At 39.0% G+C, this 25,713-nt stretch overlaps 3 protein-coding genes across 8 annotated transcripts; 2 read left to right on the top strand and 1 right to left on the bottom strand.

Moving 5' to 3' along the window:
• The first annotated feature begins 1,023 nt into the window (after positions 1 to 1,023).
• On the top strand, positions 1,024 to 4,038 carry tmem50a (transmembrane protein 50A). Its single transcript, XM_034674479.1, has 7 exons — positions 1,024 to 1,167; positions 1,661 to 1,766; positions 1,945 to 2,057; positions 2,529 to 2,596; positions 2,841 to 2,933; positions 3,214 to 3,274; positions 3,354 to 4,038. The coding sequence occupies exons 2-7, from the start codon at positions 1,665 to 1,667 to the stop codon at positions 3,397 to 3,399; spliced, it is 483 nt and encodes a 160-aa protein (XP_034530370.1). The 5' UTR covers positions 1,024 to 1,167; positions 1,661 to 1,664; the 3' UTR covers positions 3,400 to 4,038.
• Positions 4,039 to 4,048: 10 nt separating this feature from the next.
• On the bottom strand, positions 4,049 to 9,871 carry rhd (Rh blood group, D antigen). Of its 5 annotated transcripts, none has more exons than XM_034674474.1 (10): positions 9,698 to 9,871; positions 6,937 to 7,123; positions 6,562 to 6,712; positions 6,288 to 6,435; positions 6,001 to 6,173; positions 5,682 to 5,819; positions 5,461 to 5,588; positions 5,300 to 5,379; positions 4,928 to 5,001; positions 4,049 to 4,243 (listed from the first exon to the last, which is right to left on the bottom strand). In XM_034674474.1, the coding sequence occupies exons 1-10, from the start codon at positions 9,720 to 9,722 to the stop codon at positions 4,217 to 4,219; spliced, it is 1,131 nt and encodes a 376-aa protein (XP_034530365.1). In that variant the 5' UTR covers positions 9,723 to 9,871; the 3' UTR covers positions 4,049 to 4,216. The 5 variants fall into 5 exon arrangements, with proteins under 5 accessions (XP_034530365.1, XP_034530368.1, XP_034530369.1 ...); XM_034674477.1 differs by lacking the exon at positions 9,698 to 9,871 and adding an exon at positions 9,391 to 9,590; XM_034674478.1 differs by lacking the exon at positions 9,698 to 9,871 and adding an exon at positions 8,425 to 9,206.
• On the top strand, positions 8,566 to 21,033 carry maco1b (macoilin 1b). 2 transcript variants are annotated; one of them, XM_034674472.1, is made up of 11 exons: positions 8,566 to 9,009; positions 10,196 to 10,337; positions 11,143 to 11,269; positions 12,070 to 12,193; positions 12,926 to 13,104; positions 14,331 to 14,889; positions 16,708 to 16,866; positions 17,066 to 17,248; positions 17,739 to 17,859; positions 18,438 to 18,612; positions 18,732 to 21,033. In XM_034674472.1, exons 1-11 carry the CDS (start codon positions 8,930 to 8,932, stop codon positions 18,932 to 18,934), a joined length of 2,052 nt encoding a protein of 683 aa, XP_034530363.1. In that variant the 5' UTR covers positions 8,566 to 8,929; the 3' UTR covers positions 18,935 to 21,033. The 2 variants fall into 2 exon arrangements, with proteins under 2 accessions (XP_034530363.1, XP_034530362.1); XM_034674471.1 differs by having other exon boundaries at positions 8,567 to 9,009; positions 14,328 to 14,889.
• The last annotated feature ends 4,680 nt before the right edge of the window (positions 21,034 to 25,713 follow it).

The raw sequence follows: 25,713 nt of genomic DNA, 5'->3' as shown, positions 1-25,713 counted from the left end.
CAGTCCCATTCCGTGTAGCCTATGGCTTATAATTGTTAATAAATGGCACTGCCTTCATGACCTAATGTTTAGATCGCACTTGCATGCAAGAAATACACAGGGGAGTTATATCCCAAATCACATAGGGAGTGATTTCTTACACAGCCACAGTCTATGGCAGGCATGTCCAAAGTACGGTCCAATTGCAGCCCAATGTCCATTTGTTTATGGCCCCAAGCTTCCATCTTAAATTCTATTATTTATAGCAAAGAAATTAATCACATTCTGAATCATCTGTACATTTGCAGTTTCTTTCAAGCGCACAAACAAAACTAAAGTCATTCCAGAAACGTCTCCAAAGCTTCATATGGACTACTTGTATAAAAGTACTGGGAATTCTGCAAGATGGAAATAAAGAAGAAACACAAGAACACTTAAAGCTGACAGGTTTTTAAAATGTTTTATCATGATGTGAAAATGTTCTTGATGTACACTAAAAGTTCAGGAGACACAAAAGAGGACACAAGACAAGATCACAGAAAAGGCTAAATTTGGTGCATAAAAAATTTCCAGATCGTGATCCTGCCATAGGAAAATAATGATACAATATTTTTTCCCGCATTGCCTGACCCTAATGAAAAACATTTTCCTCCTACTGTTCTGTTGAGAAAAAAATAAATAATTGTTATTAAATAGATATTTCATATATAACTTTTAGGATTCCAAAGTCTCAGTAGGAACCACTGGCCCTGCGGTATTCTGAAAACATCATATGTGGCCCTCTTTGAAAAAAGTTTGGACACCCCTGGTCTATGGCAAGAACCCGGAAATAAAGTGTAGCAATATATGTTGTGTGTTGTTTTCATTGGGTTCCGGTAAGTTATATTTCATCAGACGCCGTGTGAACAAGCAACGTAAGGAAAACATCTACCTCACTGCGTAGTTATTTAAACGTCATCTATTTTTTTGAACAGTTTATTGAGTATAATTAAGTTTGAATCACTTGCGTTACTTTTTGACATCAAAAGCATTCCCATTTTGTCCTGAACACCTGAATGCAACACCATCAACAGAAGTCTCACCCTCACCAAATGGGTGTGGATTAACTGCGCATGTGCATGACTGAGCTTTTTCGTAGGCTAAGTCGGGCTTATCCTGGGGGTCTACATCAAAAAACGAAAACGAGAGGTAAACATTCATTTGAAAATGACATTATAGTGAATTTATGTTGCGAGAGAGTTTATTTTTGCTTCTTGTTATCGTTGTCTTCTGCGTTAAATGCGTGTTTTAAGCGTGTTCGTAGTCAGCAGAAGTCTTCAAGGAAATGTTTGCTAGTGCCAAAGCTACGAACAATAGACTCCGACTACACGACTGTGCTTTTCATCTACAATGCATATGTACGTAGTATGTTTTTAGCTTTAACGTCAAGATCACGGCAGTATTGTTGAAATCGAATAGATGTCACATAGGTTTATTGCAACAGAACAACATCGAGACAGAGTTGTTCATCTTTACTACAGTGACATTCCGACGATTGTACTACCATAGTTTGTCAGTTTGTGGACGAGTTTAATGTGGCTTTTTTTTATATAGAATTATGTTTTTTGTCGTGTCATGAATGTCTCTGAAGTTCAAGATGTTTTCACATCTGAGAGTTTTTAAACTTCACGCCCTTTCCTAGAATCATGTCAGGTTTTCTGGACGGAATCCGGTGCGGAGATTGCGAGTGCAATGTGGACTGGGGGGAGAGAAGAAACACCATCGCATCTGTAGCTGCTGGAGTTCTGGTATGTCACAGAGTTTCTAGGTTGAGGGTGGATGGATCGCAACTACAGAGAGTAATGAAAACTACCATGATTTATGTCTGTGTCTGGGTATACGAAGGGCTAGGTCTAATAGGATGCACATTTATTGACACGCAGGTTCATACTTGTTATTTTCATAACTCTGGATCATATTCTGCAGTTCTTCACTGGTTGGTGGATCATCATTGATGCAGCAGTGAAATATCCAACGGAGGGAGAGTTTCATCATGCATATCACACTTGTGGAGTCATTGCTACAGTGGCCTTTCTCATGTAAGATTGTGGATTGTTTCTGTTATATGAGATATTCTTTGATTGGACACAAAGGGTTATAAGATGCTACAGTTATTTGGTGAGGCCTTAGCCTAAAGCCATATCTACTTTGCCATGTATCCTTTGCTGTGATATTCCCAATCTGTCATGGAGACCGCACTGTTCTTGTTATGTGAATTCAATATGAAACCTGAAAGCTTAGTAAGAACCACAGACATTGACCACGTGATGACAACCTTTTTTTGTCAAAAGCTATTTACAGGCCAGATCCTGGTAGCATTTAAATCCTCCAGTCTGGCAAATGAGACTTCCATTATGCCTTATGTAGTCATTAAAACTATGCGTACTTCTTGTTTGTGATCATTACTGTGATGTCCATGACCATAAGCAATCAGGTAACATTTTCTTACACTGTAGCTTCTGACATGTTTGTGATTAGCAGTGTTTTTATATTTCATTCGACCAATCTAGGATAAATGCTGTTTCAAATGGCCAGGTGAGAGGAGACAGCTATAGTGAAGGCTGCATGGGACAGACAGGTGAGTAATGTTGGACATAATGAACTACTCAATATCCTGAATACACTTGCCCACAAGTAAACACATATCCAATATGATCGTTTTCCTACTAGTCAAACAAATAGTCACTTCTGATTTTTAGTGCACTAAAGCCCTTATTCCATTTTGTATTAGCTTTATTTGGTACATGCAGTGAGAGACAAACCCTTAAAGAAGCGCCCTGTGGGTCAACCAGTAACTAACTGTGTCTTATCTCTGCTTGCAGGCGCTCGAGTCTGGCTCTTCATTGGCTTCATGCTGGCATTTGGGTCCCTCATTGCCTCCATGTGGATTCTGTTTGGAGGATTTGTAGTGCCTAGTAAGTCCTGTTTGTCTGCATGGCATATGAGTTCATTTGCACTGACTGTGTGGAAGCACTTTTTGATATTGTGTGACATTGATTGTTTAAAATTACTGAGTAACAATCTTTTGAAAATTGTAGAGGTTACAGACATTAAGTTACTTCACTGACATCTGCTGCAAGAAGCAAGAAAAATATCAAACATTCCAGTCATGTACAGTTCCTCAGCTTTAGCCAAGGCAAGACTTTTTAAATTATAAATGGTGCCTCATTTTGTAAACCTTTTTTTTCTCAACAGAAAAAGAAGCTGTTTATCCTGGTATTGCAGTTTTCTTCCAAAATGCTTTCATTTTCTTTGGGTAAGTTCACTTCCCTGATGCTCATACTTAGGGTTAGGGTTAAATTTGTCCTCTAACTATTTCCCTGTCTTCTGAATAGGGGTCTGGTCTTCAAGTTTGGACGCACGGAGGATCTCTGGCAGTGAAAAATTCAGTGTGTCTTCACTAGCAGTTTATATACTCTGCTTTCTGCATTGTATGTGACATTATGCTTTAGTGGCTTTTCTCTTTGTATGAACTTTTCATAGCTTTCAACTTAACTTGTTTAAATTATATTGTTTGTGTTATCTAAGCACAGATTTTTATAGATTCTTTGAAAGTGAATTCCTCCCAAGTGCGGCACATATTGAATGTGGTCATTTGCACTCAGATTGTGTAACCATGATGCTATAACAGTTTACTACTTGTGTGAAAAGGCTATTTTTTGGGAGCTTTACTTCCCTGAACTGACCATATTTTCTTTTGGAATAATTAATTCGAAACTGTCTCTTATGGAGAAAATGAAAATAATAATGTAGTACAAAATGTAATGAGTGCAATATTTTGTATAACTGTACCTTCAACTTCATATTAACTGCGAGGTTTGTGTGTATTTTTCCTAAAATAACACAATTTCAACTCCAAAACTGTGCAGTCAATCAGATTTTGGCTCACACTGCTGACCTCAAGTCGATTTCACTAAAGTTTTATTAAACCATGCAAATACCAATTTCTTTGGTAAAGTTAAAACTGTATGATCATCTTCTGGCATCTTGTCTGCATTAAACCAAAATGAATGAGTTAAAGAGTCTTGCATTTATGCATCACAGGTTCATCTTTACTGTGTACGTATTTTTGCATACATTAAAAGATGACATTTTCACACAAAAAGATTAGTATCCATGCAAATTCACTGCTATAAATGCACACCAAAAGAGTTTGTACTCTTTGTCATCAGGCTCTGTTAACTTCTTTCTTCGCACTTCACTTGTGCACTGCAAGATGTGGAAACTGTAAAATTTAAATTATTTGTTCAGTACTGCATAATGACTTCACTTTTTTATGCTATTTCACACAGAAACAATTCAAAGTGCATGAACATGTATCAATGTGGATTAATACTTATACTTCAGTGCTAATACACCATCATTTTAAGCTAGTCTGTAAGAAGATGCAGGCTGTTTTCCAAACCGCCTGCAACACACTACCTACAAATGTTGTATGCAGAACGTACTGCATACTACATACTGCGTTTGAAAGTAATATGTTGTATGACTGTTCTGTTGGATCTGTTATCCAGTATGCTGAGCCAGGCGTCGCTGGATTTACCGGTTTCGGAAAGTGAACAATGGCCAAGCTTATAGCAAAACTACTTCTTTAGCATCACTTTAAAAAGTGGTGTATATGGAATTTAATAATTTCCACAGCACTTAAAAACAAACTGCCCTCTTCATATATGGTAAAAAAAATAAGAAGCGGAATGTTAGCGCTGTGCATTGTGGGAAACAGAACATGGGAGAGAATGGTCTGCTGCATACTGAGAAATGATCCATAATCAGTAAGACATACAGGTAGTTCTGGCATACTGCAGATTTTGTTCTTGTTCGCATACTACGTACTGAATTTTGACCAAATCAGCACACACTGGTAGTATAGTAGGCGGTTTTGAGAACAGCTAATGTCTTGAGTGCATACCTCCCAGAAAGCCTGATCATCAAAACACTTCTTGTCCTGGGGTGGTCTCCACAAGTTCAACCTTAGAAGGAGCCCTTTAAACAATGATATATATTATAGGCAAAGTTCCAAGTGGCAAACATACAGTTGTTAATTCCTAATGTACAGTTAGGTTAATTCTTGGGTTGTGGCCCTGTACATATCTGCCACAATATATATATATATTTTTCCTCTGTATTTGACTTAATACTGAAGACTCAAATTCATCTATTTATGTTGCATGGAATTACTTTGTTGATGGTGTTCTGTTACTACAAACATTTCGGGAAATATTTTCTATCCTCCTGTATGACTCTGACAGAGTTGATAATTAAAACCTGGCAGAATACCTACCTGTAATAATTCCCATGGACAGACTCATCATGATGGTGAAGAGAAGTGTGCAAATGTGAAAAACAGCAAACCGGATTGCCCTGCCCGACATAAAAACAATTACACAGGCTGCAACCTATTATGTGCGTGTATACACTGTCACATGGGAGATGCATTCTTACAGGGTTTGATCATTACAGTCTTTCAGTTGAAGGAGGAGATGTGCCAGCCATCCCAGTAGACTAGGGAGTCCGTATGTGCTCAAGACAGCACAGGTGTCATGGCTCTGAAATGCAAGAAGCGTGTGGATCTGAAAAAGAAGAGTTTACAAGGAATTTTGGAGTAGTTCAAATATTTTGATTATTTAATCACAGTATGTACAAATATATGTGATTATCAAAACCTTGAGATATTTGTATCCGGTAGTTGAGACGACTGCAGCAGTGAATCCAATTGCCATGGCTTCCCATGGGTGATGCACCACTGATATGGAAACTCCAACAGCAATGCCGCCAGCAAGGATGCATGACTGCATGTGGTTCTGACAGAGGAGTGCATATGCCTAATCACAAACCAGCTTTAACTGACATTTAGAGAAATAGTTTATTAGTAATTTAATTAATACTCAGGTATTAACAAGTTTACATCTTTTCAGTCAAGTCTGAAATTAGTGTTCATGAGAAAATGTGGGTGATGAAGAAACATCAAGTGTTAGATCATACCGGATTGAGTTTTCCTTTGTGACTTGAGAGGATAGACACAGCAGCTGCTGTAACAGCACTGACAGCAAGAGCCAGGTAGGTGCTGCAAACAACCTGTAACTTCCTCCCAGGAGTACCATCTTCTATAAGTGCTGAATTAAAACTCGGCCAGAACATCCAAAGGAAAATGGTCCCTATAGAACAAAGAATAAGGGATTCACATTAAGATCCTACTTTGACAATGAATGGTTTAAACAAATATCTCAGATTAAAGGACAACCATGGGACCCAATGCAAAAAGGACATACCAAACATAGAGAATAATCCTGTTTTGCGATCAGACTTCTCTTTTTCAAATTGTTGCTCAGATCCTTTCCGATACAACATCCAAGTTAATATAAGGCCAAAAAAAGCCCCAAAGGTGTGAAGCTGCATGATGCTGTTCAGAGGCTGAACCTGGAGTGAAAAAAACACAGCAAACCAATTTACAAAAACAAGAGGATAAAATAGGCACATAGAGTACATGATATGATTATATTATATGAAATTAATTATTCAGGACTTTGATTAATTACACCATACCTTCAACAGAGTCCGGAGGCACCATCCATTCAGGACAAATCCTGATACCTCGAGCATGGCAATGAGGATAAGATGCACAGGGTTTGTCTTCCCCAGCACTGCTCCGATAGAAATCAGGGCAGACACTGTGCACATCTCAGCAACAACTATGCTAAATTAGAACATCATTACATTTGAAGAAAAGATCACTTTTAAGTATTCATTTTAGGTAGGCTAATGTATTTCATATTTCATTATTTTATTGATATTGCTTAATGCATATCTTTCTTAGTCATTTTCTTATTCTGTGATGATCAACAAATCACTTGCTTAAACAGATGCTTCAACAGATTAAAGGTTAGCAAATTAATGGCAGAATAGCACTTGATGCCCTACCTTCCCAAATGTATCGTGATTTTTCCTCTGTAATACCAGGACTCAATTCCATTGAGTATGATAGCCAACTGGGTGGCCATGACAGCCACAAGAAAGTTCAACCCACAGCCACTGAAACCATAACGCACAAAAGAAGTGTAAAGGAATCCAAAACCTAGAAACACCATGGCATTCACATCCTGGAGGTCTGCAAATATGAAGACATGGTTTACTTTAAAATTTGTCCTATTACAGGCCTTGGTCAATTTGAATATGATCAGTTACAAAACAGTCACTGCCTTGTTTCGCCCACTTGAACCAGCAACTGAAAGCTTATCAACACTCAGCAGAACTACTACTAAGCAGTAATACCCAACCACCCACACACACGCACGCGCGCTTGCACACACACACACACAAACACACACACACACACACACACACACATATTGACAGTATATCATTTTACTAAGAGTGTAAATCCATATTTTATTTATTTATTTAAATGAAACAAAATGTCTACATTTCGTTACCAATTGTCTCACATCCACCCCTCCTTCCAAACTCAAACTTACTTGGGTAAGAGCTGCGGAAATCACTCCCTTGAACCTTTACATTGCTTTCGACCTCAGTGTAAAAGCCGTAGATGACAATGAACCCCGTCTGCAGCAAAAGCAACAAAGGTGCCAGACGGGAGCGAAGGCTGGGTGCGTATCGAGGAGCCATTGTAAAAGTAGCTTGCCCAGTGCACTTATCTCCAAACTGACTGACGCATGTCTGGTCCCCAAGACGCCCCACGGCGCAACCTCACTGCACTTCCTATCCCATTTGTATCAACTTGCCTACAAGTGATACATACATTTTGTTGGAGGCTATTTTTGTCATTCTGGTTTTAAAAAACGCTCTTCATTTTAACCAAACGGCAATAAATCCTCCCGGCCACCCAACCTTTCAGGTTAGAATGTAATATTCATAGGCTAAATTAAGGCCATATTTAAACACTAGTTGCTTGTTTAGATCAGGGCTTTTTATCCAGTATTTAAAATGATCTTTACTGAACAAAATTGATCTTTATGACCCATCATTTTACCAACATTTTGAGACTATAACAAAGCAACAGCCTATATTTTTTTATAACCTCATTCAACAGATTACAAAGAAACATTAGTATCTTGACTGTTTTGTGTTTTTCTAAATCTTTTTAATTTATATTCTTCAAATGCAATCCTATCACTTTGTCCTTAGGAAAATCTTACACACACACACACACACACACACACACACAAAAAAAACAATAGGTAAAGCAATAGTTTGACACGAGCGCGTTTACGAGCGCGTTGAATTTGGCATACATTAAATTGGAAACCAAAGCGGCACAAAAAGGCCTTCAGGTCTGTCATGGACCACTTACAATGTTCATGATACAAATGACTCCTGTTTGATGCAAGGGATGTTGTGTATCAGGCACAAAGAGAATTTTGCCCAACAGACTACATATTTTCTACTCACACTATAAACCACACACAAAATCAACGGAGAAACAAACACCCGCCTCCGCGGTCACTCCATTGGTCAATCAACGATGCCCGATTTGTCCAGAGAAATCCGATTGGTTAAACGGCTCGACGTTGCCCACAGAGCGTCCCTCACTTCCACTCACTCTCTTGTTGTCTTTGGTGGAAGAGAATTGAGCGACCGACCACAGTGCAACATAAATGGCCAGTCTCTCTAGCCGTCAATGAGAGAGCCCTCAGCGGGTAGCTTGATTGGATACACCAGCTGTCAAACAAGTGGACGTTTACATACAGCGGGGTTTAGGCTTATTGAGTCTGCGCTAACAGAAAGGAGGAGGTTCCCGAACAGACTCCTTTATTTATTTCTTTGTTTCCAGTAGGGAAAATAATAACAGCAAGCACATACCACTGCCACTTCATTCATTATCTTTGTCCGTTTACACAAGAAAACTGGATAAGATTACAGTCGTTACTCGAAGGCCAAAGCCAAGAGGAGGAGGATGAAGCGGCGCAATGCGGACTGCAGCAAACTCCGACGGCCGTTAAAACGGAACCGAATCACTGAGGGTATATACGGCAGGTAAGTTATATGGAGTCTGAAGAAGGGGTCGTTCTCACGATAATCATAGGGGGAACTGAATGGGGGTCCTTGTGGCTCGTCGCCGTGTAACTCGAAACTACCTTTTGTTATCATTAATGTCAATGAACTGCCACTGCAAGCTAGCTTTTTTTTTTAACCATAGCACGTTGCTAATGAAAGCTGAGTGTATGCTAGCGGTGTGTTTTCGTTGTAGCTATAGCACGTAGATATAGTAGACCTTAGATGTGAAGCTAACAGTAGCGCTAGGCCCCAATACAGCCTGCTAAGAACAATATCATACCTTCATTTTCACCGCAACGATACCGCTCGGAACATGTTATAGTTATTTATGAAGACTGAATTAACACCATGAATAACTACCTTCTCCCACGTCATTGTCATTTGCTGGTTGCGACAAAATTAGCCGCTTCCCTTTAAGCTAGCTAAGGTAACTTGTGTTCGCTGACATCAAGTTACAGCAGCTTTTCTACTAACTGTCGCCTTGTTTACACGCACTCCACTTAGTGTATGTTAATATAACCTTACACATGAACCAACAAGGCTATAGTCATTTAGCTTGCGTTTTTTGGAGAGCTTTTGTGGCACTGTTTAGTGTGGACAGCTCACAGTTGTGGCTAGGTCAGAGCTCAAAACCTTAGCCGAGTTGTCCTACCCAGGTTCATCTCACCTGCTAGGTCTTCCCCCGTGTACATTATATGTGTTTGGGTAACCAAACCTTGAATGGCATCAGAAAAACGCGTGGCACTTGGACCTAGATATGTAGGGCAGCTCCTGAATTATGGAAAGGTGCCCCCAACACAAAACAGCCAAGCTTTGAGATCAAGGGACTCCCCCACTCGTGTCACTTTCACGCTCTCAGTGCTCAACAACATTATGTCCCAAGTGAGCATACAGAAATGATTCTCCTTTAAAAAGTGTCATAAATCATTGCACTACGAACAAACGAGTAGCAAATTCCAACTTTATAAGTATGCATTTTATTAAAACCATTAAAAGATGAATAACTTGAATTTGGCATGTGATGTGAAAGCAAAACACAATGCAGTTTGTCTTGAATATCTATGAATTTATACTGTGTACTATATTCTCAAACAATTATGCAAAGCAACGTTTGTGTTCCAAACATCTAACATCTTGTGTCTTTTTTCTTCTATTTCTTCTCTAGTACCTTCCTGTACCTGAAGTTCTTGGTGGTGTGGGCACTGGTACTATTAGCAGACTTTGTACTAGAGTTCAGGTTTGAGTACCTCTGGCCATTCTGGCTTTTCATCCGGAGTGTGTACGACTCCTTTAGATACCAGGGGCTGGTAAGTAGCAGTGTCCTAATACTTGTTATGCTTTTACACAGTTGGTGATATAGTTACGGAATTAAACTATTAATTTATTTTTCTGGGTTCAGCAGTAAACTTTGATATGTCTCATTCAATAGAGAAATACAGATGCGTATCTTGATTATATTTTTCTATTTTTTTGTCTTTTAAAGTTAACATAATCTTGACAAGTAAAGATAGGTTTCTGTTGGTGATCACTTCACATTGCGGTGCAACTTAAAAGTCAAACTTAATCTGAAACCTTAGTAATAAGACACTAAAAATACAGGAAGCATTAATGGAACTGTTCATGGTGATTATTTTGAAATAAGGATAAATACATACAGCTTTACACAGCTTTATGTAAACATAATAAACAGGTCCTAAATGCTTATGTTTTCTTTTTGCTGAGTTTATTGATGCTGAATAAATTGTTATTTTTGAAATACATCAAGTTTTCTATTTACTGGGGTACCTAAGTCTCTGAGATATGCAGAAAGCTCACAGAGACATTTAATATTCCTTAAACCAATTACTTTTTTGTTTATCAATGATTTAGTTGAGTAACACAAGATCAGACAACTTTATTTAGAATAAATTACATTTTCTAGCTGACCCTTGTATGACCTGGGATCCAGTGTCCTAAGGTTGGTTTTTAGCCTGGAAACCTCCTTTTTGCTTTACAAGGAAACTCTCACACACTAAAAAGTTTTGAGTATGAAACATTAACGGGGGCAAACAGTGTACATTTGCCTTTACACTTGTTGATGGTTAATTTAACCACATATCCTCTTCCCAACAGGCCTTCTCAGTATTCTTCGTGTGTGTTGCGTTTACTTCGGACATCATTTGCCTCCTCTTCATCCCAGTGCAATGGCTGTTCTTCGCTGCAAGTACCTATGTGTGGGTGCAGTATGTTTGGCACACAGGTAATATATCTAGTGTATCAGTGTAATCATAATTGTTGATTTTTTTGCCAAATTGGACAGTTATACTTGACAAGTGTTTTGCAGTAAGGCTCATACGTAAATCAGCATTTTAAAAAAAGACATACCTGCTTAGTAAAAAAACACAACTATGCAAAGAAAGGAAGGAAAATCCTTTATATTTGAACATGAAATATTAAGATAAGTAAATTAAGTCTTGGACCACACTAATTCTTAGAAGTAGCACTGTTATGTGGAGTTCTTCTTAGCACTACAGGGAAAAACAGGTGTGGAAATGTCTTCCCATGCACATCATGTTATCTTATTTACAAATAGTTAGCTTGCTTCCTTAGAATTTGGCATGGTGTTTGTAATTGAGCTGCATTCAGCGGATTAGTTGTCAGTCTGATTTAGCTGTATCCCCCTGTGTTGACCATAGGCCAGGTGTCGGATTGAAATCCTAGTCTGAGTTGGGGGAGGGAGTAACACATAGTGGTTGCCTGTTGCTTTCTAAGCCATCCAACTTTTACTCTCCATCAAAATTGACATCCATGGGTGTCAAAGGAGACAATGTCTAATGTCTTTTATCTGGACCACATATAATGTGTTAAGTCTCCCTGCTCCCACCATCTTTTAGAAGGTCAGGGGGCAGGTTAGTCCAAAAGCAAGCCTAATTTACTGCCTTATTACAAGCCATATTAGAACTATGTGTGATCACAGCACAGAAAAATAAATGAGCATTTATGTAGCATACTAATAGTCATTGCCCATTGACAACATCTTTGCCCTCTTTCCCCCCCCAGAAAGAGGAGTCTGTCTGCCCACCGTGTCTCTATGGATACTTTTTGTGTACATAGAGGCAGCAATCAGATTCAAAGACCTGAAGAACTTCCATGTGGATCTGTGCCGTCCATTTGCAGCACACTGGTGAGCCAAAGACATCCCATTTTAATAGAAATGCATGTAATAGGCTCAGACCTTGCATTGTGTCTGATTTGAAAATATGTGATATGGGATGTGCAATTTATACTGTCACAGATTATATCTTAATTGTTGTTTCAAGCATTGGAGAAATGAAAGAATCCTGTATGTCACTAATTTTGCAAAAAACATTCAAAACATGCTTTGAGAGTCCACATTTACTGAATATGATCAAATCAAGGGTATACTATTGTGCATGTACATTGAAAGCACATGTGGGGTTCAAACATCACAACATGCTGAGCTAGTGTAGCTGCCTGCATGGCTACAGTTAAAAATGAGTGATATATGAACAGTGCCTGGAGGTTAAATACAAACACCACCACCAGCCTCAGAATCAACGTATGCAACATCTCTCTTTGTAAAGCACAAAAGCAAAAGGCCAAGTTTCTCCTTACTGTCTCCCTGAAACTCTTATATAATGTCTGTTTTTTTTTATGAGGGATCATCTACATTGTAAGGCTAAGCTCTTTTAATCAAAGAAACCTGATAACCTATGTGTTAAAATCCAGCTTGAAGATCCATCTTGATAGGCCTTCAAACTGGATTTAGTTGTGCCAATCTATGTAATGTTTTGAACACAGAAGCTAACATACTATAAAAAATGGGGAATCTGTTTTGATATATGAAAAAAAAAAAGTTGACATATGAGTTTACTGCTTTTGTTTATCTCTGTAGCATTGGCTATCCTGTGGTCACCCTCGGCTTTGGCTTCAAGAGCTACGTAAGCTATAAGATGCGCCTTCGGAAGCAGAAGGAGGTGCAAAAGGAGAATGAGTTTTACATGCAGCTCTTGCAACAAGCTCTGCCTCCAGAGCAACAAATGCTTCAGAGGCAAGAACGAGAAGCAGAAGAAGGTAAAATTTGTTCCTGTATGCATACATTTTCGTACTGTACGCACAAACAAGTGATTGATTATATCCCTAGTTTAGGAATTGTGACTACATTTTCTGGCTGAACATGACAAATCAGGTTTAAGTTACTGGATGTAAAAATCCAAAAAGTTGAGTGACTTGAAACTTCCTTAGAGCTGACTCTAAGTTTGTCAATTTTGGCATCCAATGTAGACAAACTGAAACGTCTTATCGCTTTGCTGATCTTTACCTCTTCAACTATTTCTGATGAAAATCTCATCCTGTTTTCTTTTAACAATCAAATGTATAACTTACTTTTAGGGGGGTAATAGATCACATAATCATACCAATACGTTTTGGTATGGCCCCTGCGGTTCTGTGTAGATGAGTACAGAAACGGTTCAGCCCAGATCTAAAGGTAATGCAAATCCAAGGTCCCCACACTAACCACTAACAGGAGTGCACCACACACAGTGTCAGCCTGTCATGTAGGCTACTGAAACACTGGTTTCTGTGCAGTGACTTTCTGACAACTCTTGCAGGGTTTTTACTTATTGAAACTTCTTGACCAAGTGTTAGCTTGGTCACCAACCAGTGTGCGTTCATTACAAAGACACAACCGGGGGACGTCTGTTGACTATTTGATGTTTTTGCCAGTATTACCGTAAAAAGTTTTGCGTCTAAAGCTTGAATTATTCCAGTTTGGTGATACATCACACACATTTAGTAAGTTTTGATCAACTCCTTGTCATCAAAGATGCAGATGCGTTTCAGAGTGGTGTGAACTGAATGCCTGCCCTGTATTTTGTGTTCATGGCATTTTTATTTGAATCAAGAGAATCAAAATACTATCATAGTGGTCATATCAAGAATGTTTTCTTTGGACTTTTCAGCAGGGACAGGCTTAAATGATTTCACTTCAAATCTAAGCCTTGTTTTTTTTACCTCAAAAACCTGTGTGGTAAATGAGGGCCTGATACATACAGATGAGTATGTGTTTTAATTTGAACCAACTTTACATAAACTGAACCCGAGGCTACACTGAACCAGCATTTGAAAATCCTACATCAGTGCTCATACAGACACACAAGTCATATTTAAGAAATGGAGAATTGCATGCTGGTGAAGGGCGGATTGAAAACCGTATTGAATTCTCTGTTGTCTCATTATATTTATCATATATATTGTATAACTATCCCCTTGTAACCACCGTCTTTCTCATGCAGCAGCAGCAGCAGCAGCTAAAGGAATATCTGAAGTGGACACACCTCCAGTATCACAGAATGGTGCTCCAGCCAATAAAAAGACATCGGCACCAATGCCGGAGCTAGAGTATAGAGAAAAAGGGAAAGAAGGAAGGGGTGGTGGGGATGCTAAAAAGCAGCACAACAGCATCCTTCCATCATCAGTGGACTCTAAACTCCAAGAGATGGAGTATATGGAGAACCATATGAACAACAAGAGACTGACCACAGAGCTGGGCAGCACAGAGAACCTGTTGCTAAAAGAGGACAACAATTCCTCCTGCTCATCCTCGTCATCCTCCTCCTCCAAAAACTACAAAAATGCTAGCAGCAATGCAGCAACACTCAACTCCTCCCCCCGCGGGCATAGTGCCACCAACGGCAGCGTACCCTCTTCTGCATCATCAGCTTCTTCTTCCACGGGGAAGAATGAGAAGAAACACAAGTTAGCAGTGGGAAAGGGGAATTCAGGTGGCTCCCACAGGGATCCCACGGACAACTGTATCCCCAATAATCAGCTGAGCAAGCCAGAAGCACTTGTTAGGTAAGAAAAAAATACCCTGACATACTCAAGACAAAGCTTATCACGAAGCCATACTATGATCAACTGTACTAAAAAAAAAACTACACTATCAATCAATCTTTATTTGTATAGTGCAAAATCACAACACACGTCATCTCAAGACGCTTTTACAAACATAGCAGGTCTCGACCACTCAATGTTAATTTATTAACAAAGACCAAATATGAAGACAGGATACAATCCAGTCCCCTCTTACTGACAGGACTTGGATCTTATCTCATCTTAATCCACCATGAGCATTGCACCATGCAGTATTTAGCTAGTTACAGCGGCAAGGAAAAACTTCCCTTTAACAGGCAGAAACCTCGAGCAGAACCAGACTCTTGTTAAACAGCCATCTGCTTTGACCAAGTCGACGATACTCTATAACCACGTGTTGTCAAATGTTATGAAGTTAGCTATTTATGAAGTGAATCAATTTTTATGTATTTATCACTACAAAAGTAAGCATGTGAAACTGAACATATATAGAAGGTGCACACAAAACTCTTTGTTATACAAATCAAAGAGACCCAACATGAATCTACCATGAGCAAGTCCTTCGAAACACTGGCAAGGACAAACAGACAGAGCTATAGTCATGAGGGACCGAAAAAAGGATCTTGATAAACATTTAAACCGAAATAAATGATAGAGACTTACGATAGGAATGCCAATAATAATAGTACAAAATGGCCAGTAACTTCTTTGGTTATGATAATATCACTATGACTAAGAATAATAGTTGTTGCAATGGATCAAGCAAGTCTCTGTCAAGACGTTACGTAAGCTGCGTGCCAAATGTTGTTTCAAACTCGAGCATGTCTTCCATTGTAGAGATGTGTTGAGGTTAGAAATATCCTTGTAAAATGTTTCTGGAGATGAGCACTGACCTATTTAACACATCCTCTTTATTACTTTTAATATTTGTTTTATCCTGTAGTACTACAATATTTCAATCAATCAATATTTTTGTATAGCGCCAAATCACAACAAACATCATCTCAAGACGCTTTTACAAACATAGCGGGTCTAGACCATACTCTATATTAAATTATTAACAAAGACCCAACATAAAGACAGGAGACAATCCAGTCCCCTCTTACTGACAGGATTCGATCTTACCTCATCTTAATCTACCATGAGCATTGCACCTTGCAGTATTTAACTAGTTACAGCGGCAAGGAAAAACTTCCTTTTAACAGGCAGAAACCTCGAGCAGAACCAGACTCATGTTATACAGACATCTGCTTAGATTTTTATATAAAACTTTTTTCCTTAAGATCCTTAAGATTTTTTTTCAGTTTGCTGCTTCATTTCAGTGCATCATTAACTAAAACGATGTGGCTGAATGCTATTCGTTTCATAGTCTATTTCTTTTGTCACTAGAAAAATGAGTTAGTCCCAGGGTTTTTATGGACTACATCACTTTCTAATTGACAGCTGGTACACCTGGAGCAAATAGAGGATAGATAAGTGATTGGGCTTTATACCAGCAAAAGCAGTTCTTCTAGAAAATACCAAAAGTATCCCCGCTTTTGATCAGCATGTGACACAATGAGGGGTGAAACCACATTTTGCAAACAGAAGGTCATTAAGAGGATCTCATGATGTTTTTTAGTGGACTAAGCATGTCAGTGTCATTTTATTATGGATATGTCCAGTTTAATCACTGCAGACAAATAATTTAATTCAATTGAAGAATTTGATTTGAGGATTTGAACTTAATGACATTTTCTGTAACATATTAAATTAGTTATCTGTGTTTCCCTTCTCCATTCACTTCCCCAACTGGAGCAGATTGGAGCAGGATGTTAAGAAGTTAAAGGCAGACCTTCAGGCCAGCCGGCAGGTTGAGCAGGACCTGCGCAGTCAGATCGGTTCTCTGGGCAGTGCAGAGCGCTCCATACGCACTGAGCTGGGCCAACTGCGCCAAGAGAATGAGCTGCTGCAGAATAAGTAAGTTGGAATATCTGTCAATGGATTAAGGCAGGGTTAAACTAAAGATATTTTTGTTAAGGATCATTTGTCTAAGGAACACTTGTTGCTTAACAGCTTGGCATTCGAAAATAATTTGAGTATTCTGGGGTGGACTACTCAAATAACATTTTAATGTTGTGAAATGTGTTTTACAATACATGTGCTTGTACTCTTGTAGGCTTCATAATGCTGTACAGGCAAAGCAAAAGGACAAACAGGCAGTGGGCCAACTGGAGAAGAAGCTCAAAGCAGAACAGGAGGCTCGAGCCACGGCCGAGAAACAGCTTGCAGAGGAAAAGAAGAGAAAGAAGTTAGAAGAGGCCACAGCAGCGAGAGCGGTTGCACTGGCAGCAGCATCCAGGTAGTTGCAAATTCATTAAAAAATTGAAGGAAGGAGGGTTTCCTGAACTCAAAAAAGGTTGAGTTGAAGGTGCTCTCCTGACAGGGATAAATGTAGTGTTAGAACACCAAAAACAATTCCAAGGCACAACAGTAAAATGCCTTTACTTTCATGGCATGGTCGAGTTGACCTTAAAAACACACTTCTACGCATTTCAGCATCAATCCTTCATCAGGAACTTAATCAGGAAGTCAGACTTTGACGAAGGCCTGATGCTGTAATGCGTAGAATTGGGTTTAAGGGTCAACTCGATCATGCCATGAAAATAAAGGCATCTGACCCTTCAAAAGATTGCCTCGGAAATTTTTCTTGCTTTTCTACTTGTATATTGATATTTAAAATGTAGCTTCTTAAACTTTAATACTTCTTGTGGTTCTTGCTTTTTCTAGTAATGATTTATTAATAGCACTGATATATATCAACCACTTTCTTTTCCTTCTATTTTTTTCAGAGGGGAATGCACAGACACGCTGCGACGGCGGATCACTGAATTAGAAACAGAGTGTAAAAAACTAACAATGGACATCAAGCTAAAGGAGGACCAGATAAGAGAGCTTGAATTGAAAGTTCAGGTAATTTTTGTAATAAGTTAAGATGAAAAAGAAAGAGATAATCCAATGTTATTGTGCCTTAATGCATTTATCCCTTGTTCATCATATCATGTGTAAGGATTTTTTACATGTGTAGAGGTTGTGATTTTAGTATCACAATTTATTACCAAGTGTTTTTGATTCTGCATAGCAATTGATGGAAATTAAAATTGTATAAAACAGAAACGTAATGCAGCTTTGGCCCATTCAGAGTGCTCCTGAACTGTTTAAGCCCCAATCTAATACTGATACCTGTCCAACCGGTCTACTGTTAAACATGACAACAGGCAAATGTCAGAGCTTAAGCTCCAGGCATTGCAGTAAAAGTCAAACATTGTATAAACTTGAACATGAAATGTTATTGATTAACACTTTTCTTTAAGACCATGTTTAGAGATGAGCACTCTGCTGATAACGTGGAGTTTTTAAACTCTGCCATTACGTTTTTTGGGAAAACAGAAATAAAAATTGCCTATTGTGTTTTAAAAAGCAAGTCCTGCGCCATCAAATCCAACCATTACCCCCCTGACTGACACAAAATCTCTTGTCCAATATCTCAGGAACTTCATAAATATAAGGAGAACGAAAAAGACACAGAGGTGCTGATGTCAGCACTGTCAGCCATGCAGGATAAGACACAGCATCTGGAAAACAGTCTGAGTGCAGAGACCAGGATCAAACTGGACCTCTTCTCTGCGCTTGGAGATGCCAAGAGACAGCTTGAGATTGCACAAGGTCAGCATGAATCCCATTGAAGCAAAAAAGAATTTGAAGATGGTAGTTGGAGGTCCAACATAACCATAACTAAAAGGTTATCTTGTGTTTTGAACATATCTGTTGATGTCTGTTTTCAGGTCAGATCCTACAAAAGGACCAGGAGATAAAAGATCTGAAGCAGAAGATAGCAGAAGTGATGGCAGTTATGCCCAGCATCTCCTATACAGCTGACACCAGCAGCATGACCCCTGTTGCCCCCCACTACTCCTCCAAATTCATGGACACCAATCCCTCTGGCCTAGACCCCAACGCCTCTGTTTATCAGCCACTCAAAAAGTGAACGCTTCGTCATGCCCCAACCCTCCCTCCATCTTCCTGTCATTTTATTTCCCCCTGCAGGCCCATCGCCTTCCAATCTGCTCGGCATATCTGCAGCTGAGAACGTTGTTTTTCTTGGGTTTTTATTTTTCTCCACGCCAGGTCAGAAGGATGTTGTATTGTGTGACTGTACTTGTTGTAGTTAAAACAAAAGACAAAAAAAAGAAGAAAAAAAACTTAAATCAGACATCACATGTCAACTAGGGAGTCCCATTTTTTTCTCTCAAGTGTTAAGTGAAACCTCACAGAATCGGGTATGTATTATCATCTCAAGGGTGTTGCAATATCTTTCAACTAGTGCCCGAATGCAACAACCTGAAATCAGTTCCCTGATCATTTGCCCCTTGGAAACTTTGAATACTTTTCTGTTAAATTTTTCCGAACTAAAATTTACAAAACAGAATTCTCTTCTATCATCCAGCCTCACTTGTATCCTACTTTTTTTGACGATTGTTTCTCCCAAGGTAATAATGGCAGCATTAGAGCAACCAGTGGAATTTAGTGCAAAGTTGGCACAGAATTTGACTCCTTATATATAATATTTTTAGAGAAGATCACCCTCCTTCAGCTGTTTTGGATGGGGGTAATAAGTTCTGACGGTTGTGAGGTTCAATTTGTTCACTCTTCAAGATTCAAGAGTTTTTTTTTAACAAGTTTGAGAAGGATCTTTTGTTGGAAGCAGAAACATATTCCCCAGACTAAAATGAACCCAAACCGCTCCTATTGTTCACCATGATCGAAAATACAAGTTTAGTTTCCCCACCTGTAACTTATATTTTAAATTGTAAGAGTGCAGTAAAAGAAGTCCATATTGGGTACCAGCTTCTGTGAAATGATCTGCATAGTCTTTCATTAGTTGTCATAATCACAGTGCCTTGAGTTGAAGACATGAAGTAAGTTAAGAAATCAGATCCAGCTGGCTCAACCCTTCTGAATGAGTGTCTGGCTGAGCTGAAAGGGATGAGAATTTGACCTCGTACAGTAAGGGACAAAGTTGCCTTTGGGTGCTGGTGTGATTTTTGGAATCCCTGCTGCCAGGGAAGCTGATTCATAGTGTCCACATAGTGGCAGCCTTGTTCCTTATGTAAAACAAATAGGTAAATGAAAAATACATTGGACAGCACCAGGTCAAAGACTTTTCACCATAGTCCTATTTACCTATTGTAAGTTTGTTGGCATTAGCCACCACAGAGTCTACTACATACAGGTCTCCGGCTCATCACGTGCACTCACAGCAAATCTCTTCTGTTGTAAGACCCCAAATCTGTAGGTGCAGCTGCTGCCCTATCTACCCCCCTCCCCTATTTTAAGTTGCACTATAGAAAAAAAACACAAGCTGTTTGAAAGGGAAAACTGTATAGGGTGGACTGTGCAATGTAAACAATACAGAAATGCCAATTTTGTTTTAGCAATTTATACATTTTATTTAATTAATCATCAACTTCAGTTTATGTGCCAAGACTTAAATGCTTGTTTATCTTGTAATTTTCTCATGAATGTACTGCAAATACATTGGCCAACATGTTTGTCAAATTTCCAGCTGAATATAACTTAGTGGAAGTTTCTTTTAAGCAGGTCGAGGAAGTGGTCACCTGTTTGTAGTAGACTGTGTAGTTTAAAATAAAGGATTAGAAATTCAACTTATTTTGTGAATGTTACAGTATTTACAACTGTTGGGCATGTGGCTGTTTAAAATCAGTTTTCTTAACTTCCTGTTTCTGGTATTATTGTTATTTTTCTGCAGGGAGAAATATTGCTTGAGTCTGATGTGGTTTCACCATTATCTGAGATGGTCATTGTTATGCGTGTGATTTTCACCTATTGTAAATGGAGAAGCTTGTTTGGGCTCAGATTGCTGTCATTGGCTCCTGGAAAAAAATGTGAAATTACAAATTAGTCAGTTGTTTGGTCAACTGATTGTTGAAAGTATAGAAAAGTGTTTTGTTTGTTTTTTGTTTCTATGCCCACAGTCACTGCTCTGTCTCTCCCCAGGTCTGACCTTGGCTGTGGTCTCGCTCTGTGAGGTTTACAAGGAATAAACATTTTTTCTCGCAAATTGAATTTTCCTCGCTTGTTTCTCTTACTCCAACCATTTGTCTAGCTATTTAAAAAATAAGTTGTTGGCTTGAAATGATGACATAGTGTTGGTTAAATTAAACTGCATCACGGTTACCACACTAAGTTTATTAGCTTTCAGAATGTTGTAGAGAGAGTCAGTTAAGCTTCGAATGGAAGCCTCAATAAACAAGGGAGCATTATGTAATTGATGTTATGTTAGGACTTGGGAAGAATTCAGAGTTCTGGGTGCTCAACTTATAAAAAAAGTCCTGAATTGTATTATTCAGCCTCAGTTGCTCAAATTTTTACACTTTATGATTTTTTTTTTTTCCTAAATGGCGTTGCAAGTTAAAAACAGAACCACAGTTTGGGTGCTATATCTAAAAAAGGTCATCCCCTCAACTTTATGTTGTGCCATAATTTTTCTAATTTCTTCTACTGTGCTGCAATAACAAAAAACATGTTGCTTTATTAGTTTGATTAAAGTAAAACAATATTTTAAATTGTGTACTATTTTAATGTGAGAAGAGAGACAGGAAGACAGAAGAAATGTTTAAATCATTTAATATTGAGATACTGCAGATTGAATGAAAACATGCTATTGCCACTGGGGTGCAGTGTCTATTAAGTGCAGCTTCAAATATCATTTCTGTTCACCAAGACTGACTATTAACTGTACCCAGAGGAACAACGTCTCTCTTTTTTTGAAGACCAGAAAATCCAATTTAGCTTTGACAAAAGAAACTTTAAAGTGTTTTATTTCCTGCTATAGTGGTCCTGCAAAGCTATCCAGCAGTACTGTGTTGGTAAGGATAATGAATCTGAGATTGAGCAATTTGAATAATACCAGAGGATAATGGCAGTATTTCATGTTAAATTTTTTTTGGGGGGGGGGTCAAAACTCGGTATCCCCTCTTTTACTACAATTCAGATTGAGATATGTGCATAACCAGGGAGTTTTAATGCACTGCTGACCTGTTGGCTTGAGAATTTAGTCATCGGTGGCACGACAGCAAACTACAGGCTGATACAATGATTATTTGTTCAACAGGTGCACTAGGACATTTTGAGTTCAGCAGGGTAGGGTAGAAAGAGAACTACAATATTCTGCTTAATTACAATAAACTCTCCGCTGACTACTTGACCAGAGCACTATGTCATCGGAGGCCTAACATAGTGCTTTGGTCAAGCAGTCCCTGGAGAGTTTATTATAAAGAACAGACAGTGCCTTGGGAGGACTCAGTGGAGGAGGCGTATGCAAGGAAAATGGTAAGGTACACATAGTTGGCAGCAGAAGCAGAACAGCAAGGTTGGAAGGTTAGGGTTTGATCAGTAGAAGTAGGGTGTAGAGAGTTTGGGTCAGCTCTCTCACTACTGGGAGAATTGGGAGTGAGGGGACAGAATTTGCAAAAGACAGTAAAGGAAATGTCAGATGAAGCAGTTAAAACTAGTCAGTGGATCTGGATGATGAGGAATAATATCATTAGGGGGCCAAAACAGAAGGAAATATCCAGTAGGGGGAGGTAGAGCCCACAGCCTAGACCGACGGGGATGAGTTATAGCCTAGATCGGCATCTCATCTTGGCTCTGCTTCGCCTGTCTTCTAATACCTAGCTGCGGACTCTTCTTGTTGTGTGTCGGGTGGTGGGAGCTGCTGGGGGCCAGTTGGTTGACTAGGTATCAGAGCTGTCACTACCTGGAGCTTCCATGTACAGAGCCTGGATCTGTTGAACATGGCAATGCTGTATGGGTTGGGTTATTAAATTGGGGTGTTCTGCTAGTGGATATGAAGGACAGCAGGAGCTGGCATGGGGGGGTTGATCTGGGACGCCAGAGTTAGCAGTCTAGCCTATACAAGGGCCTAACTAAAGGAAACATCAGTGAAGGGAGATGCCCACTTGATGACCCCAGTGATGTGCTGGCTCTCGCTCCCCATCTGTCCTTCCTATCTCAGGCTTTGGGGGACTTTCCGGAGCCATTGTCTAGGCTACAATATTTATCAGTAAAGGCCATAGTGGCATGTGTTGCTTCACTAAGCGATCATCCTTTCTTTCAGCACAAGTACCTTGTGTTTATCTCAAATACAATTACTGTGATTAAATTTTACCTCAGCAGAAGTAAAATTACTACTCTGCAAAGTAAAATTATTTTTTTATTTCAATTTACTGCAAGTATTGAGTACTCACTTTTAAAAAAGAGGGTTGGGGAGTGAGGGGGGCTGAAAAGTAAGATATGACCCCCTATTTATGTCAAAGGGTATCTTCCTGTACTAATTGTTGAAGTATAACTAACAGGAGACCATTAATGTAAGAAGAGATTTTGTTAACACAACACCAATTTAGGTGTTGAATATTTTCATTCTATCATTTTTTTATATGGCACCTAGATGGTAGACGGTTCCATTGCATCACAGCCTGTTGTGCAAGTGTTCAAACTGTCAAGTTTGGCATATACTGAAGAAAATCAGGTTGTAGTTCGCAGCTTATCTTACTTTGTTTGGAAAGAGGTTTCAGTTTTGTTCAATGACAATTCAGCTGTTGATCAATCAGAAAATATTGAAGTGATAACAGTTTTATATTCCCTACAATTACACAGCTTAAATCCTGGAACACAAAGGTTCTACAGACTGAGTTTCTCCATCCTGTAATCTGGCTGATTAAAACTAGCTGTCTCATGTATACAATGTATTGTGCTGTTGTATCAGATTATGACTCCAAGGTGTAGTAACTTTGAAGTGTTCTCTGACATCTCTTCATTGTTATATGTTGTTTTGATATAGTACTGATTATTACTCCTCTGTGCCTAACACTTGATTCTGATTGGCCAATACCACATAACAAGGATGATTAATTCTCAACAGCAAAAGTTTCACCTGTGACAACCTAAACACATACCTCATATCAGATCAGTATGCAGGAAAGATCTCCGTATATTTCACCTTTGCCTGTTGACACTGTAGCAAAAATGTTAGTTTCTGTCTCAGGATGATCTTGGGAGTCAGAGCTACTTAGCTCAACCATACCTGATAGCCTAACGTGGAGCAGCACCTTGTCCTGAAATCCAAGCAATAACAGCAGACTATCTAATCCAGCATTCTAATCCACATATCGACCTGGGAAGGATGATCTTGTGAATGCATTTGTTGTGATTTCTGTATAAGCACTCTTCTTCTCCTCTATATTAGTTCACCTGATCTCTGGGCGATAGATGTCAGCCTATCAGCTGATAGTCCTGCTGTTGATAGAAAGCTTGTATCATTTTTGCATTTAATTGTTTTGTTACTCAGTAACTGATGCCATGTAAAAATGTAGCAAAGTACGATACTTCCAACAAAAATGACATAAGTATGAGTAAAAGTACTGATTTTAAAAACTACTCAAAAAGTAGCAGCATTCTGTCCAGATAAAGGGGTTCCCTGGTTCAGCATAAACACCCATGCTGTTCTTTGGAATTTGGCAACACATTATCTGGCAGAGTCAATCACAAGGATTAAGTAGATTATAATAGGTCTTATTTTGGCCATCTGCATTTGGCACAACTACTTTGTTTTGACATTATGCCAGACATTCTACAGTGAATCTGGCTTTTTCACGAGAGGGAGCTTTAAATGAATAAGTCCAGCTATATTGCTGTTGTTTTTGACCTGCTCAATTAACAACAGGTACCTCAGTAATTTATTTGGTGGTAAAACACATTCCACCCACCAGCCTGTGAACCCCTTCCTCTGGAAAAGCAAGGAGCGTGATGAAACTAATTAGAAAATAAATTGGTGTCCTCACATGATCATGTCTTGCCTTCTTGGTTTGGTCCCCATGTATGAATACAACATTTTAAATTCCTCTTTCATAGTCACCTTTTGAGTCAAGACAGATGTCTGTTGAATGATAGACAACCTGCTCAGGTAGCTTTATTCGAGTGCAGATGGACACCTCTCCTTACACCCTCCAGAAGTTAATTGATTTTCCTATCAAACAAAACCCCCTGAATTACCTTTGTTGCTTTTTAAAATATGAAACATAACTTGCTTGCTTTAGTAATGGCAAAATGCACTCTTTTGCACCGAGCCTTTCAGTGAAGCGGGGTTCTAGCACAGCTTCAGTGATTCAAAAGGAATGCACCTGACTGAGTATGCAGAGTTGCTTGGTGTGTCTTGAATTTTTCCATGTACTAAGAAATCTGGTATAGCAAGATTTTCTTAAAGGCATTTTCATGAGTGGTTGGTGACGTAAGCAGAAACAGGGTTTAGTATGGTTTAAAAGTTAAAATACGAGGCCTGCCACAGAGTAAAACTTTTGTAAAAAATGTTTTTTAATTATAAATATAGGCTATATATGTTTTTATATACATTTTACTTTCAGGCTTGTTCTCCCCCACAAAATGCTTTTTGACCTACAGTAATTCACATCACAAAGTAGCATACTGTATATCAAATTTTGACTATCTCACATGTAAGACATTATGTGCCATGGTTTTTTTGTTGTACTTAAGAGGTGCAGTGGTCCGCTGCCCTTTCATTGGAAGTTTAATGAAGAAGAAGCCATGGGGCTAAATTATACATAAGAGGTCCGAAAACAGCCTATGATATAGATACTGCAAAATCAATTGCCACAGAAGACATGGTGCGAGTAAAGGAGTACCATGCATACACAGGAGCAACAGCACCGCCCGCCCGCGATGCAAACA

Source organism: Notolabrus celidotus, chromosome 22, assembly GCF_009762535.1.
Source record: "Notolabrus celidotus isolate fNotCel1 chromosome 22, fNotCel1.pri, whole genome shotgun sequence".
Classification (NCBI taxonomy): domain Eukaryota; kingdom Metazoa; phylum Chordata; class Actinopteri; order Labriformes; family Labridae; genus Notolabrus; species Notolabrus celidotus.
Note: the sequence above shows the minus strand (reverse complement) of the source record. Positions and strands in the feature narration are given on the sequence as shown.